Consider the following 16,408-nt stretch of genomic DNA (forward strand, 5'->3'; position numbering starts at 1 on the left):
AAATGAATCAAAAGAGAGCATTGAATAAAACAAAATAATAAATTAGAACAAAATAAAAACAGTACAAAGTTGAATTTCAAAAACAAGACATAAGGAAATCCCGCATATTTGTCACATTGCATACTGTCATCCTCCCAAAAGCTGTTCAGACTACTGGGCTTAGTCCTACAAAGTCAGTCGAATAATACAAGCATTTAGTTGTTTTGTACTTCAGTTACTATCAACAGCCTGTCCTCTGAACCAACTGGTTTGTTATAAGGGGTAGGGGTGAGGGGATAGTGTTTTTTGATATTCAGCCTGTGCGCCAGTCAGCTCACAGGAAAGGAGACCTGGCTTCTCTCTACCTGGGTCCCACTTGTTTTGTGCAGCCTACAGGAAGCTCATACTAGCTTCTTGATGTGCTCATCCCAGACCCAGCATGGCCTCTGCTGACTCATGAGAAAAGTGAACTGGCTTCTCTCTTCCTGCCCCCCCCCCCCCGCATCTGCCGAGATTTTTTTTTGGATTGATTTTTAGTGTTTTCTAATGCAAATCTCCAGTCACAACATTTGTCAAACTGTCTCCTCTAAGTTCTATAGAGGCAAAAGAGTTATTTTAGCCTTTGGTTATCCTAAATATGGTGGTACCTCAATTCAAGAACTTAATTCATTCTATAATCATGGGGAACATAGCCACAGTTGTTACCTGATGTGGAGTTTGAAAACACAAGGAAAATTTGCCCAGTGCTGCTGTTCACACACTAAATTTTTTGCAAGCAGACAGGTTTGTAAACCAACGTGTACTGTACTTGGTACAGTATCATTATTGATTTGTGGAATAAATAAGTAAATGGTCACACTTTTATTGTTGCAAAATGAAAGTGACCTAAGGGTAGGGAGGGATAGCTCATCAAAATGAAAGAAAGGCTCAGATGCAGATCTCAGGAATCTTAACAGGGTGCAGTAACAACCACAATGGCAATAATAGTAATAATGCACAAAACTCAAGACACTGTCCCTGGTATAGACGGTGACTGCTTTTTTGTCCCCATGTCATTTTCTCTTAAAACTCAAGTTACTAGAAGAACGGTCTGGTGGGTAAAGGTAGGCTTAGGGCACACATGTGATGCCCTGGAAGGCAAGAGAAAAAATGTTATCTACAGGAAAACCAATGCCCAATGCCATTACAGGACAGAGAAGTTAATGTCACATCCACTTACACTCTGCCCTTTTCTCTAATAGATTAAAAAGCTTAGGTTGGCTTCTATTCTGAAGCTATATTCAAGGCAAAAAATAAGGATATGTTTTTAAGCCAATCAAAACAAGACTATGTAAGTGACAAAGATTTCAAAACAATATAATAGGAAATCAACAATGGTTATCATAATGCCTCTTGTTGTTTTCAGAATAGCTGCCCATACCTTCAGGCATAGTAAAATCAAACAAAACAGAAATATAATAGAACCAATAAAAACAAAACAATGAATGCAATACAAGACCTCAGAACAAGATAATAGTAAATTCAAAATGGCTACCATAATATATCTTGTTATCTTTGAAATAGCCACCCATGGCATTGGATATAATAAAATCAAGCAAGATAAAACAGAATAAAACCCAACCAAACAAAACAATGAGAATATATAGGATTTGATACAAGATAATATGGAATTAGCAATGACCACCATCTTCAGAAGGAGATCCCCCATACATGCTACACTGCATATTGTTATCCTCTGAATGGATGATCAGACTACCAAATTTAGACCTGCAAAGTCAGTGAAACACTAAACACTACAAGCATTAAGTTGTATTTTATCTCGTTAGCTATCAGTGCAGCCTGTGTTACTCCAAATCAGCTGGACACTTATGGGCCTGGAGTGAGGAAAGTTGGCTCTTCTTCTCTCCCTGCCCATATATCAGAAGGCACTGGTGTCTGGCTTCCCCTCAGTCAGCCCATGTATGGGACCAGCTCACAAGAGGTCTTAACTTTTTATTGACTTCTTGTTCTCCTCTCGCATAGTCTGCAAATGGCGCTGACTCACAAGAGAGGGCTGGTGTCTGACTGTCCCCTGGTCAGCCTAAGCATGGTGCTGACTCACAGGAGGTCTTAACTTCTTGTTGGCTTCTTGTTCTCCTTCCCCACCAGGATATGTTTTTTAAAATCTGAATATCATAGATTTAACCAAGATAATATTGAGAAATTAAGTGGGTGTGAAAACAGTGCCCAAATTCTTTTGGATCCTCTGTCTACAGACAAGGACGATGCCATCTAGTGAGAAGGTGCACATTAAAAAGAGAAAAAAAAAAAGAAAAGGCTTATTTTTTGTGTCTACTTATTTATCTGAAAATGCATGGTCCAAGTTATTGAATTTAAACACATGCACAAACATAAAATACTATATGTGAAAATAGCTTTTAAGCCAAAGAGGTTTAAAGATGTTACTGTTTTATCCAGGGTCACTTAGTCTATCAGTGAATGTCCTGACTCCTGATTACAGGGCTGCTGACTGTTTCCAAGACTCTTCTCACTGGGCACAGAGAGGCACTTTGCCTAAAGGAAAAAATAAATAAATAGACAAAAATAAAAGAAATCAGTGCCAGCCTCCATTCAGTACTTATAAGCATAAAATATGAGAAGTGAACACAACTTCAAAACCAATTTCTGAAAATATGTCCCTTAGTGCCAACTAAAACAAGAGGGATGCCAATTTTGAATTCTGCTAAAGCTCTTTTGATTCTATTGAGATAGCAGATATCTTTCCCAATCCATAACATCCTCATAAAAGAGAACCAAGTCAGATTAAATGTCTCTTTGTCAGTGTACTTCCATACCTTCCAGTGTCCTTGGAAAGTTAGGAAAAGAGTCGAGGGGAAGACGGACAAAAAGAGTGTGAGGTCCTTTTCCTCTTCACAACATGAAGTTGGTAATTATAATGTTGGTATTTGCCGCATGCCAGTAGAAAACTCAGCACAGTTGAGACATAAAGACCATACTGTTTATTGCTCTGGGAACTTACACTCCTGCTTAGGCAGAGAAGTAACCATGAAAAGATATAAAAGCATATGATATTGGTTAAAACATGGCTTTCTAAACTTCCTTGGCATTTGAGCCTTTTGTGTGGGTTGAAAGGAGATGACAGAAATAGGATAATTAGAACCTTTTGTAGTTGTGCACAGAGAGGATTTAAAAATGAAATAACCAGTGTTGCAAGACAATGAGCGCACAGAGGTCAGTTGTGGGAGGGTCAAGTGTGCAGGGGAGGAGGGACTATTAACCTCAGTATCTGTGTCCAAACCAAGTGGGCCTTCTGGCTACTCCCTTTGTTTCTGGCACATCTTGTCCCCGCTGCTGCCACTTTTAAATCAATGGGTTTCCTTTGTGCACCTCTGCCTCTTCCTTCTCTTCCTTAGGCATAGTATACAAATATCTAGGACCACCCCGTACCCTAACACATAGTTTAGGAACCCCAATTGAGACCACCTGCTCAAAAGAATTGCTTCTTAATCAAATTTACTTCTAGTATTACATTCCAAGCAATATGCTAAGTGCTTTACATGCATTCTCTTATGAAGCTCCTAACAGCTAATGAGATAGGTATTTTGATTATCCTTATAGGACAGGGTCATTTGCCTAGAGGCCACTTGCAAATGAGCAAGAAGACCCGAACCAAACTGGACCTGACTGTATCCATCCAGCACAGAGATCTTACTCACAGAGCCAAACACCACACTCCCCACTATATCCTTATGGTGCTTATCTTCATCTCTAGTTCCTTGGAGCCTTGCCTAGTCCAGCTTTCCTTTTCCAAGACATTATTCCAAGTTCCTGAAGATTATAATGGCTTCATAGCTTTTCCAGGCAAGTAATAGATGCATTTTAATGGAGACAGGCCAGAGCAGAAACAGAAACCTAGTCACATGGACAAATTTGGATGATGGCATTCTGAGGCACAAGAAGAAGTGAGATGAGACATTGACCAGAAAGCCAGTAGGTCTGGAGTTCTTTTCAGCAGATCAGCTCAGCTCTCAAGGGGCTAATCCAGATATAAAATGAAGTACCCAGCATCTTCCAGATCACTGACCCTGAAAACCATCTTCAAAGAAACATTGAGTTTAGACCCTGGGATGGAGGTTGGGGATTTTGAGCCTCCTCCATCCTCAGGGAACTTTTGGCAATGTCTGAAGACACTGGTGGCTTGGCAGTCACAACTGGGGACTTGGGCAGAGTGGTGTGTGGTGGGGGGGGGAGGTGTTTGCTGTTGGCATCTAGTGGGTAGTGGCCAGCAAGAGATGCCACTAAATATCTTGAAGTCTCAGGATCCCCCCAACAACAACAACAAATGCTCTGGCTCAAATGCCAGTGACCCTGTGTCTAAGGAAACTTGAGTCATATCATAACTGATAGACAGAACAAACACGACCATATCTACAAAAGTCCAAGAAAAAAGTTTCTCATGAAGAGGAAGTGAAGTGAAATTAATGAGGAATGGAGTAGGTAGAGGGGGAAGCTGGAAAAGCAGGTCGGAGGCCCAGTTTTCAGCGTTTTCTCCCAAATGAACAGCATGATCCAAATGATTGCATGCAATTGCATATACATTGGGAAAAGAGGATATTTGATTTTGTAAATGAAACAGTCTGCTAAAAAAATATTGTACTAAGAGGTGGTACAGAGGATGTTACTATACATGATTTTTCTGCCTAGGAAAACTATTTTGTAAACCAGTTTGTCAGTCTTTGTTGCTCAAGGTATAATCTGTGTAGCAGTCTTTCAAAAGCATCATTTAGGGCTGAGGATTTAGCTCTGTGATAAGCGCCTGCCTGGAAGCACAAGGTCCTGAGTTTGATTCCCGGTATCAGAAAAAATTAAAGAACAAAAGCATCATTTAACTGCTCATTATAAAACCAGATTACAGAGTCCCCTTCAAACTTGTCAAGATCTTGCAGACAACCCAGGAATTCATATTTTTAACAAATTTCCATGTGATTCTTGTATGCACTGAAGAATTTGCCTCTTAATTCCTGCTTTCTTGTATTTCTGTGCATTGGTTTCTGTACCATCTTCTTCCCACTCGGACTGTGGGTGGTGCTGTATCCCAGCGCCCTCTTTATCACTGGAAAACCTGCCACAGGCCAAGCAGAGAACAACAGTCCCCCAAACCAGACCAACTAGGTGGGGCTACCCTTGTTAGAGGAATCTAATCCTTGTTTCCCCGCTGTTTCACTTCTTCTTGAGTACCTGTAGGTTGCAAAACAGATGAGAAGCTAACTAGTCTGTAAATTGGGGACCTTAAACTGCCACACATCAAAAGGTCAAGAATGTCTCTGGTGTGTACAGCTAAATCAAGGAAATCACCAGTTAGTGCTCTAAAGAACATGAAGCTTTTAATTGAAAAATGGAGACCCTTGGTTATTCCATTTCCATGAGCAAGGGATTCATGGTTAAATCCAAGTGTTGTGTTAGCTTTGGAGACTCCTTAAAAGGCACAAATGCACGGTTTCACCATTAAAGAAATGATTTAGAGTGGACCCAGCCTAACAGTCTGATCCAACGGATCACTAGTTTGAAAAACAGTGCTTCCATACTCAGAGCTTGGCATTGACTTAGTTATTTTTTCATCAGAATTAAGTTGGTGAGAATGTTTCATTGGGTTCTCTTTGTAAAAGCAACATCCTTGTATGGAAAAAAAAACAAGCACAGAATAAAACAGATGTGATACTGTTATTTTGTAATCTAATTAATTTTTCCACAAAACCCATATACTGTGTGATTTTCATGGTATTTACAAATTAGTAAGTGATACTCATATTCAAAGCAAGGTAACATATAGTTGCAGTGATGAAATCTTTAAAACTTTTATATGATGAATGCTATTCGAAATAGAGTTTTTATTGACAGGAAAAATCCTTGTAGAAATATGAGACTTTGTTGTGCTCATTTTAGCACCTTTAGTGAAATCTCTTTTCTCATTAGTAACTTGGAGCTGTTCAGTTGAGTTGACCTTTTTCACAGGAAGTAGTTTCCACCATCACCATCACCACCGCCACCGCGGTGCTACTAACTTTAGGAGTTCTTCTACCCAGGTCACACTCAGAAGCGACCACAGTGAAGGCTGAGTAGCTACTCTTTACTCCTATTCCTTTATCCATGCTGTGCAAAGCCTGCTGGGACTCTGAGGACCAGCCTTGATTTTTTCCCTACCAGAAAAAGTTTGTGCAGCAAATTCATGGGTGGGAAGAGGGGAAATCTATTGGAAATGGGAGAGGAAAAATAAAATGAGTTATCGAAGCATTCACCAGCATTAAGGAAGTGATCACAGCAAAAACTGAAAATCTCAAAACAAGTCATAAGATAAGATGGAATTAGGAGATTGTAAATAAGGCAACTGGAAATGAATAGAAGGTGCTTTACCAACTGCTCAACTTAGAATTTGTGAAACCAAGTATGAAATCACGTTTACTTAACCATGAAGTTTCAAGTTACTCTAAATTCCTAATGGTACTGTTCAAGTCATTTTTATGGAGTGAATTCAGATATTTTGCCAGTGAAAGCCATCCCCTTGTTTCTTAGGTTATATGATAGTGTCACTTACAAATTGGGTAGTCTGCATAATTGAGCATGATTATCATAGGCTACTTTAACACATAATTGAATATTTTAGAAAGAATGTTCTCATAATTTACTGCCTTTAGCTTATCACCTTTGTTTTCTGTGTTTGTGTAATTGATTATATCTCCACCATTGTTTGTCTTCTTCTCTTCCAATATTTTTGGTTCTCACGAACCTTTTTTATCACCTTTATTTCACTAGTTTTTGGGTAAATGATCTATAACCGAATTTCTGTTTCCTCCTACTCATTTCTTAACTCTATGGCAATCTGGATCCCAGCCCCCACTGCTGAGTGGGAACCACACTTAAAGGCCAAGCTTTTATACTACCTGCACTTTTTTTTTTTTTTAGTACATTCTTGTTGTCAAAATTATTTTTATAACACACACTATGCATAGACACACACACACACACACACACACACACACACACACACACACAATGTCCAGGACAGTATTTTAAGAGAGAGTAGACAGTAGACAGTATTGTAAGAGAGAGTCTCCCCAAAGACTCTCTGGTTATTTAGTCAAATACCGAGCTCAGTAGAGTGAATTGCAGATGTAAGCTATGAAGTTCAGACTGCCTTGAAGGGGATTCAGCAGGCTCCACCTGGCTTAGCAAGTGACCAATAGTGAAGGAATACAGGCAGCTTTTAGAAGCTCAGAATGACTTTTGACTCACAGACAGCAAAGAGAGAACCAACACAGTTCTGCAACTACAAGGAATGAATCTTTTGAACAAAATTCCGTGAAGCCAAGACCAATCTCCTCTAGAGCCTAAAGGAGATGCAGATTTCAGTTTAGGAGATTCCTGTAGAGAATCAACAGAGCTCTACTGGTCTCAGATTTCTTGCCCATGATATGTATGAGATAGTAAGTGGGGGTTGATTAAGCGTTGGCATGTCTGATAATTTGTCCCAGCAGAAGCAGAAAACTAGTACATAGTGCTAGAACCGTTTCTGACACTTTATTTCTCCTATCGAAAATTTTATCTACTGAACAGAACAGAGCCAGACTTGAATCGGCATTGGGTCTGTGTATTTCACATGCACATGTGGAAAAGTTCCACCTCTCTGCTTTCCTGCTAAGAGTATAGGCTCTAGGACTGGACTTTATATTATTCTCTGTGTATTTTCTTCTGACAAACTGGGTTGGTGATAATTGCCAGATCTTTTTATCTTTTGATTTTTCAATTCCCAACACGTATCTGGACATAAACAGAGGAAAACTTTGTTGGAATGGTGTGGGGCACCTCACAGAATGCTGGGGAAGCTAAATTGATCTAAAAACAAAGAATATAAAAACCCCGAAGCCCCCAAGAGTGCCCTTCCATGGGACCCTTTGCTGTGCTATAGGATTTTCTCCTCCTTTTCAGGCACCACAAGTCCTATCTGAACCCTTCTATGCTTCCTGGGAATGCCTCCTTTTGCCAGTACTTAAGGGAGCCGTGATTAATAGCTGAGAAATTTGAGAAATGAGTCAATCTCATTTTGAAGAATGTGAAGAGTGGCAGGGACTCCAGGATAAAGAATCATGGCACCTAAATAGAAATGAAAACAAGCTAGATGCAAAATTAGAAATGGAGGAAGTCACCTATGAGTTTCTCAGGATTGTTAAGTGCTTTTCTATAAAGTGATGTGCTTATCTTCAAAACCATGACTCAGGAATTTAGGGTCCCATCAGTGCTGAAGTCCATGAAAGAGCTTCACAGTTTGTAATCTGCGGCCATGTTTACAGAACTGGTTTTTGTTGTTGTTGTTGTTGTTGTTGTTTGTTTTTTGGGGTGTTTTTTTTTTTTTGGTGTGTGTGTGTGTGGTGAGTTTATATTTTTATTAAAGTCTCAAATGAGAACATTATCCAAAAAAGATTGTTGAATACTACTGTATCTGGCCATTCAAATCAAGATGAATCTGATACCTGGGAATCAAGTGAACCAAGGCAGACATAAAAAATTACATCTGAAAAATCTGCATAGATGCAGTGTAGTTCTTAAAAGAAACTTTCTCAGTCTTCATGCTTAGGCTAAGATGACCAGAATGCCTGCTATTTGCCTGGCACTGATCATTGCTTGATAGTATAAGGCTGTATGAATTCGCTCCAGCCCTGGGTTCAGTATTTGCTTGAACAAAATCTAGTCATTTTCAGGGAAAAAAGAATGGCCCACTGCTGTGGCCTCCAGTGTTTCTCGGCTTATTCATCTGGTAGGAAAAAACTAAGCACATGCTCACATTCTACCTTTGTTTATAGATTATATACATCTAGATACTAAACTGACTAATGAAATGAAGCAAATAAAATTTCCAGTCCATTGCAATATTGAACCCTATGAAAGAAGACAGACCATAAGTAAAATAAATAAATAAGCTATCCAGTTGCGTTACTGTACAGCTACTTAATACAGTAGGAAAAAACCAAAACAGAAAGGAATATCCAGATGGGCTCAAGGAGAGAATTGCATTTTTATGTAACCCCAGAGAGAATGAGAGAAAACCTAAAGATGAGAGCATTAATGATTTGGTTTTTTGTAATATTTGACAAAGTGTCTATGTCTGGATATAAAACCTTAGCAAAGCATAATTTATTCATTTAGTTAACCAGTATTTTTTCTAATATCTTCTTGTCCCTTAAGCAATCATCTGGAAGACTAGTTGCATGAGCAATTTGTTTAAATAGAATTCTCTGTCTTTTTATTACACGGTATCTTTCATATCTGACATAATTACAAAGTTTGTGTGGCTGTCTTAGTGTTAGATATGAAGTCTTATAGTCAGTTACCTCTTTGGTTCAGTATTGATTTGGTTCCCTGGGTAATTTTCCCATCACATGGTTTATGTAGCAATGATCAAGTCTTCTAAATGTCTGAAGTCATTTTGTGTTTTTGTCTTGCGTTTAAGCAGGTGGTTAGAGAGAATCTATGCAAAAAGCAGTAGTTGGACAGCTGGTAGTGAGCTACTCACAGGAAGTGGTAGCTCACTGGTTTTCCTTTCCTTTCTGTTGTATTAACACAGCATGAGCATTTCCCTTTTTACTGGAGGAGACAAGATTTTTTTCCACGGCTTGGTGAAGCTTCAGAGAGAAAAAAGCTTAAGGACATTAGCATTTTCAAAATATTTTACGATTGAACGTTGAATAAAATGAGCTTTCGAGGGAAGGTTTTTAAACGGGAGCCCAGTGAATTCAAGAAGAAGCGCCGGACGATGAAGAGAGTAAATCCAGAAGAAATCCACAAATTTAGTTCTGTAGGTATCTGAAGATCACACTTTGCTTTTTATCTTTTCTTCAGTGTTTTCTTTGAAAAGGTTCAGCTCTCAAGTAGTTTTCTAACCTAAGCTCCTGGGCAAAGTCTTGTATAAAACAGAAAATTCGGTTTGACTCATAATTATCCTATTTTACTTGCATCATTATTTTAAAGTCATATTATTTTCAAGCTACAGTTAACGTTTCAAACTACTGATAGAGGGTTTAAATAAGTATAGCATTACTAGAATATTTGGAATTCTTATAAGGTTATCTTTAAACTGTGGTACAAGTTGTTATTTGTGGAGCAGTTATTTCTTTTATTTTAAAAAGCCTATAATTGTATAAATGAAGAACTCGGTCATGTGTATATAGCTATGTTTTTTTTAAAGGTCGATGCTCTGTTTTCATAATATACTAATTTATTTTAAAATTCTTATAAAGTACAATCCAAAATATAGAAGAAAAAATAAGTAGCATAGCTCAGAAAGATTTATAGTTGATACTGTTTAGTTTTAAAACATTTGGTATTGTTTTATAGGTTCCAATATTTGTGTCTTATTCTTTGCTAAGAGGTCTCTGGAAACATGTACTTCTTACAGGACTCTAGATTTTTGTCCGTAAGAACCACTGACAGTTGAATGTCAGACCCACTGCTGTAGTATTTCACCAGAGTATGTACACCAGAAGGCCCATTGCATATGACAAATGGTCACAGCAACAGTAGTGGTAGCTCATTTTAGAAGACAGATCATGTTTGCAGAATGGATCAAGCTTTGCTTACTTTATGGTAAGATTTCTCAACCTCAGCACCCCCTTTGTTTGTGATCTGAGAATTCTTTTTTGTAGGATTGTTTTGAGATGGTAAGATACTTAGCAATATTCCTGGTATTTAATGCTACAGGCAGCCTCTTCTCAATTGTGAGAGATAAAAAAAATCCTCAAACATTATCAAACGTTCATTTTGCTTGGTTGAAACCACAGGTCTGGTCATAAAAAAGGGAAGAAAAAATCATTTTAATATAAAAGTCTATTATCTAGAAATAGAAGTGGCTCTTAAAAGTTATGCATACATCAAAGATAATTCATGAATTGTAATTTATGAATATGAATAGTCACTTTACAGGCTAAAACTATGAACAAGAATACTGCCTTGAGTTAATAACTCTCTTTATAGAGTTATTTTTTGATAATTTAGTAGTAACAGGTTTTATCGGAGTCCTGGCTGCTAGGATTGATGTTGTTTGTTCACCTTCTGCCTCAGAGCTGCATGTCTGCTGTTAGTGAATACACATGATTGAGCCTGTCTGCTTTATGCCTGTAGAGCTGAGGTCTTTTACTTACTATGTCCCAACCAGAATATAGAGAGAGTCCTGGATCAAGATTTTGTTCATCATTTACCAGAAGTAGGAGTCCAGTTTGTGATCTCTTGATGACTCCATAAAACCCTTACCAGCTGTTTACCTTCAACCTGTTAAAAAGTGTAATTGTTTCAGAAATTGGTTTGGCTTGAGATTATTTTAACCTTGACACCAATTCAAAGCATAATGTCTCTACGGTTTTTCTGTCTTTGGAATTTAGGGGTCCCAAGGGTTATGTCACCCTGAGATTCACATATTTTGCGATTGCGTAAAGGCACAACATGCAGGAGAAGAACATGTCTATTCTATGTACACAGCACATACAGGATTGGCAAAAGAACAATCTCCAGTGTCTCACAGTATAATGAAGCTAATCGCTCTTTGAATTATCTTAATTGAATTTGAATGTATTGCTTCTGAGTACTATGGGAAAAGCAGCCAGTAAGGACACAGTATTTTCTCACACATTAAGTAGCAATGCATTCAAATTTAATTAAGATCATTCATACAGTGATTAGCTTTCTTCTCTGGAAGGCACTGGGGACTTTCCTGCTACAGTTGCCTGGTTTTGGTCTCCTTTAGATAGGGATATCTACTTTCACAGGCTGTCTCTTCTACTGAGTAGAGGATTGTTTATTCCATTTTGAAGTATTATGCTAAGATATGGTTTTCACTTTGGAAAACAGTGTCCAAGAAAGTGAAACAAGTAACTGGGCTGCTGGATTTTAGGGTCATTCTGTCTGACTCTGACACAGACACACTCCTGGACAGTTAATTAAATCACTCTGAGCTTGAGTTTCCTCTTCTGAGGAAACCCCTATTTGGTTTTAGGATTGCTTATTTGAATTAGATTGGATAATGTGCCTGCTGAACATGCTTAGGATGCTGTGAAAATCTTAAAATGTTGTATAGTGTTTTGAAAGCCAAAGGAGAAAGGAGAGGGGACACAGTTCCAGTTGATGTACTGTCTTTTCACTGACTACAGTTGAAGGCCCTGGCCAACGAATTTCATCCTGAGAGCCCTCTTGTTAACAAAGCCCCGCAGCAGACATTTGCAGGTTGTGTCAAGCATCTTGTTCTGGGTTCCCAGATCTTTCCGGGTTGATGAGGTTTACCTCGAAAACAGCATGTTTTTTCTTCCCTTCTTTAGACACAATTTAGCAGAAACTCATCCAAAGCCAGACTGAACTTTCCACAGCACATTCATCTAACCTTTCTAAAACTTAAATTGACATCCCTAGATTGACTTTGAAGTCTACTTAATAGACAGTTAGAGAAAAACAGTTTCAAGTCACAAGATTACCCAAAGATGGCCACAAGGCTGAAGGTAAAGTTAGAGAACAAGAGAATAATTACTTTTAAACTTTCAGAAATACTTAGATGTTATAGTGAAAGGAGAAATAATGATGGCTACAGATAATTACCACAGATTATCAATTTTTGTAATGAACATATGTATTTTGAACCAATTCTTGCTCTACAGCAAATTTAGAAATTACAGAACTAATACACTTGTATCCTAGTATTGAGAACCCTGTGACTTCCTAAATATGCAACCCAAATCTTAGGATTTCTTGAGTTCTACTAACAATTCTGTGTACTCTGTTTTCCTCAAATGCTGTCTAAAGCTATGTTTGAAATTTCAACTGTGTTGGAAGTTTCTATTGTTAATACAATTTCCAAATATGTTGACAAAAAATACCTCGATATATTTTAATCCATTTATCACAAACAGTATACAGTTTAGAGCGCACAATTGTATTATGAGGAAGGTTCAAGGAAAATGAAACTAACTTGCTAGATCATCAAGTAGAACTACTTCCCCTTATCTCCGAAATATGTATAGTGTCTTACGGTTGATAGCTTTCTTTTTAACTGCCTTTCTATTTTCATGTTTTACCAGAATTATTTAATATTATCTCTGGTACAAAGGAAATCAATAAAAAGATAACTTCCTTTCCAAATTTCATGTCCTAATTTAGAAGGATTACACAATTACATTGAGGTTTTATGTCAGTTATCTGCCCAGAAAAAAATGCAGAACTTTAAAAAATAAATGATATTTGTGTCTAAGTTGTTACTGGTTTATAAACCATCAATTCACAAAGGATAGCAAAGTTTTTAGACACCTTTTGATATGCTTGAAAATTCTTCAATAGAAAAATGATCTAATGCGAATGGCTTCAACATATGTCCTGACTATGTTGTTGTGCCTTTCAGGTTGATGTGTTAGCCTCTGTTCTTCCATGTCAATATGAGCAGACTCCATCCCTGCTCAGATGTGCTTCTTTACTGTCACTCATTGCTGTTCACAGCCATTGAGAGGGGACTGCCTACTTCAACCCTTGTAGATTGAGCTATTTGGTTGAAAGGAAAGACAGGTGGGCTCTCAGGTCTCAGAAGAGGGCTGCAGGAAGATGAATTAAAATTCATCTGAGTTGAAACACAACAGCTAGCATGAATGAAATTTATAAACGAGCAACTTGAAGAACACAAAGAAGCAGAAATAGAAAAAGAGAGTGAGTTCAACCAGGACCACAGAAATGGAGAAGTATGCTTCACAGCTTCAACTGGCCCAAGAATCTAGGGGAGCATAAGTCAGAGGATTCTGGGTGTGGGCTGCAGCAGAGGCAGCAGCTAGCTCAGGCACAAGGGAGTAGCAGAGAAGCTGCATCCAGCATGTACTTGGAACTGGCTGCAGCACTGACCTCAGTTTCCCTAAAGCTAACTGCTAAAGGAGGAGAAAAATGACAGCAGGAGAGAGCCATGTATCTGACCAGAGTGTAGACCATGTGTCATGAAAAGAGAGTGTCATAGTATAGGAGAACTAAGGTCAGGCTCCCAATAACTATTCATTTCTCATTGATGAAAAGCTTTTTGATTTTAAAGATTCCCTCAGTTAGTGGCAATTTCTAATGTGGATACCAACCCAAGAATTATTGGTATTCATTATATCATTCCTAACAAGAAACAGGAACACAAACAATGCTTTGCCTCTTTTTGTGCTTTCATAACCATCTTTTTTACTGACAGAGTAGACCACATAGGATTCGGGGTGAGCTGAATTATGTACTTCCATGTAGATTTCTAGGCAAGTCTTCAGAATCCAAACTTTCTCACCTATCAATACACATGCATACTCACACACATGCACATACCCCCAAATTATGATGCTTTCTTTTGGGATTAATGTAGGTATTAAATAATAGAAAATATTGAAAGCATACCAGGATTCTTGCTGTTGATCATTACAGCAGTAGTAGAAATAGCTATTATTAACATTTATGGACTACGCTATTTAAAATGGTGGTCACTGTTGTTACTATTATTACACTTTTGGTAGGACTGCTATTTCTATGAGCAAACAAGCATAAATTATTTTAATATAACCAAGCAATTTTGACTTTTCAGATGACAAAGACAGATTAAAGGAAAGTGACTAGGAACTGTGAATGGCTTAGAGATACATTGTTTGTCACACACTGTAGGGATCTGCCAGCACATCCAAGTGAAGAAAGTACTTTTTATGGTGAGCAAAATTAGAGCATGTGATACTGTCACCACTGAAAAGAAATATGACCATAAACTCATTTTTGACTATGTAATGTTCTGATGTCATTGGAAAGTTGATGAGTTGAATGTGTTAGTGTTAATGGGAAATTACAGATAGGGCTGCACTTAGTGTATCATCTTAGAAACCAAAAGTCAGTAGGTTCCCCACCCCAGGAAGCATGATGCCGTCTATTTTACAGAATGAGATGGTATTGGGATGCAGCTCTATTATAAATTTATTAAACCTAAATTCCTACATGTGAGAGACAGACTCACTGGCTACAAAATATCTTTCATGTCATTAAAATCTAAATAAACATAAACTGAGGAAACCATAGTGTTTTATTGTAGGTGCTATTATTTGTAATATATGGCAATAGATTTCTTTAGTTACAAGAATTAAAATGTTATTCTAGTAAATAAGTGGAACCCAGAGAAAGGAACAGAAGACAAGATTGGGAGACAGGGCTGGGAAAGAACTGAAAATGGATTTACAGCATCTCGGAGAAGTGTAGGAATCAGCATGGTCTCGATATGTGAAAACAGTAAATGGTCTTATGAGAGCAAAAACCCAGAAATGAACACATTTCAATCCTTTTCTGAATTTTTGCATCCTTCCACTCAGGACTCAAAGTTCTGGAGGGAATAGTTGAATGGGCCTCATGGAGGTCACATACCCTTGACCACAACAGAGCAGAACCCTTTTAATAATCAGACTGCCAAAACCAGTCCTTTTAGAAATGGACAGAGAAGTCTTGGTAAGGAAATTAAAATACTACTACTAAAAAGAGTCATAGTGGTTGATTAAAAAACAAACAAAAAGAATTATGACTCATATGCAATCTCTAATGGCGACAGAGAGTAAAGGGGATAAAAGAACAGATTAATATGACAGAAAGATTGGTTGAAAGTACAGGATACATACTATGGACTGAACTACTTACATTTTGGTATGTGGGGCATGTATGTGTGCATGTGTACTCTTGCATGCAGTCACCTTCTGACATGTGAGTGACAGTTTGTGTGACTGCTGAAGTCCTGAAATAGTCTCGGAAGTTTAAACTGGTGGCAGCTTTCATCACAGACCTTGTACAAATTAAAAGCTCCCTGCAGTTTTCTCTAAGGCATTAATTTCTCCAATGTCAGGCAGCATTGTAATTGGGTTGTGATATATTTTAATGATATTTATTATCTTTCAAGTACTTCTAGAAAGCTAAATGAGACATGTAATTTAATTTGATTTAGATCTTCTTGGATATTTCCTACTACTTTTTAAGTACTAACATTATACAGAGAAGTGACCACTTTTATTTTTTTTAATTTTCATTTGCTATATAAAATGTGTGATTTTGGACATAATACCAAGATACGAATAGACTCATAGTTCCCTAAAAACAAAACAAAGTTGAAAAAATATCAATTCAATTGAAGAGTATATCTTACATAAAAAATCCTATAAAGTTTATTTGTCTTTGGTTTCCTAATTTTCAGTAAGAGTTAACAAAATTCTGATTTTTCTAGCTGTAATGTTTGTATTGAATATGATGAATTATCCCTCATAATCATGGTTTTATATATATATTACATATATATTACTTATATTTTCAAAGGACTTTATACTTTATCTTGATTTATTTTACTAAAATAAACTGTCTTTTAAAGATTGTTACT

The 16,408-nt window shown here is 37.5% G+C and overlaps 1 protein-coding gene across 16 annotated transcripts in view; it reads left to right on the forward strand.

Moving 5' to 3' along the window:
- Window positions 1-16,408, forward strand: part of Dock10 (dedicator of cytokinesis 10) — a 266,509-nt gene that overhangs the window by 82,058 nt on the left and 168,043 nt on the right. For 2 of the 16 annotated variants that reach the window (XM_063237244.1, XM_063237246.1), the window contains exon 1: window positions 9,559-9,826. The exons of 12 other annotated variants lie outside the window; for them this stretch is intronic. In XM_063237244.1, coding sequence (XP_063093314.1) covers window positions 9,722-9,826 — 105 coding nt within the window. In that variant the 5' untranslated portion in view covers window positions 9,559-9,721. Of the gene's footprint in view, window positions 1-9,558; window positions 9,827-10,596; window positions 10,615-16,408 lie in introns of those variants that run through there. 2 more of the 16 variants (XM_013157550.3, XM_063237248.1) reach the window with 2 other exon arrangements.

The sequence above is a fragment of the Cavia porcellus genome, unplaced genomic scaffold (assembly GCF_034190915.1).
Source record: "Cavia porcellus strain 051 isolate PalLab524CR breed Dunkin Hartley unplaced genomic scaffold, mCavPor4.1 scaffold_26, whole genome shotgun sequence".
NCBI lineage: Eukaryota > Metazoa > Chordata > Mammalia > Rodentia > Caviidae > Cavia > Cavia porcellus.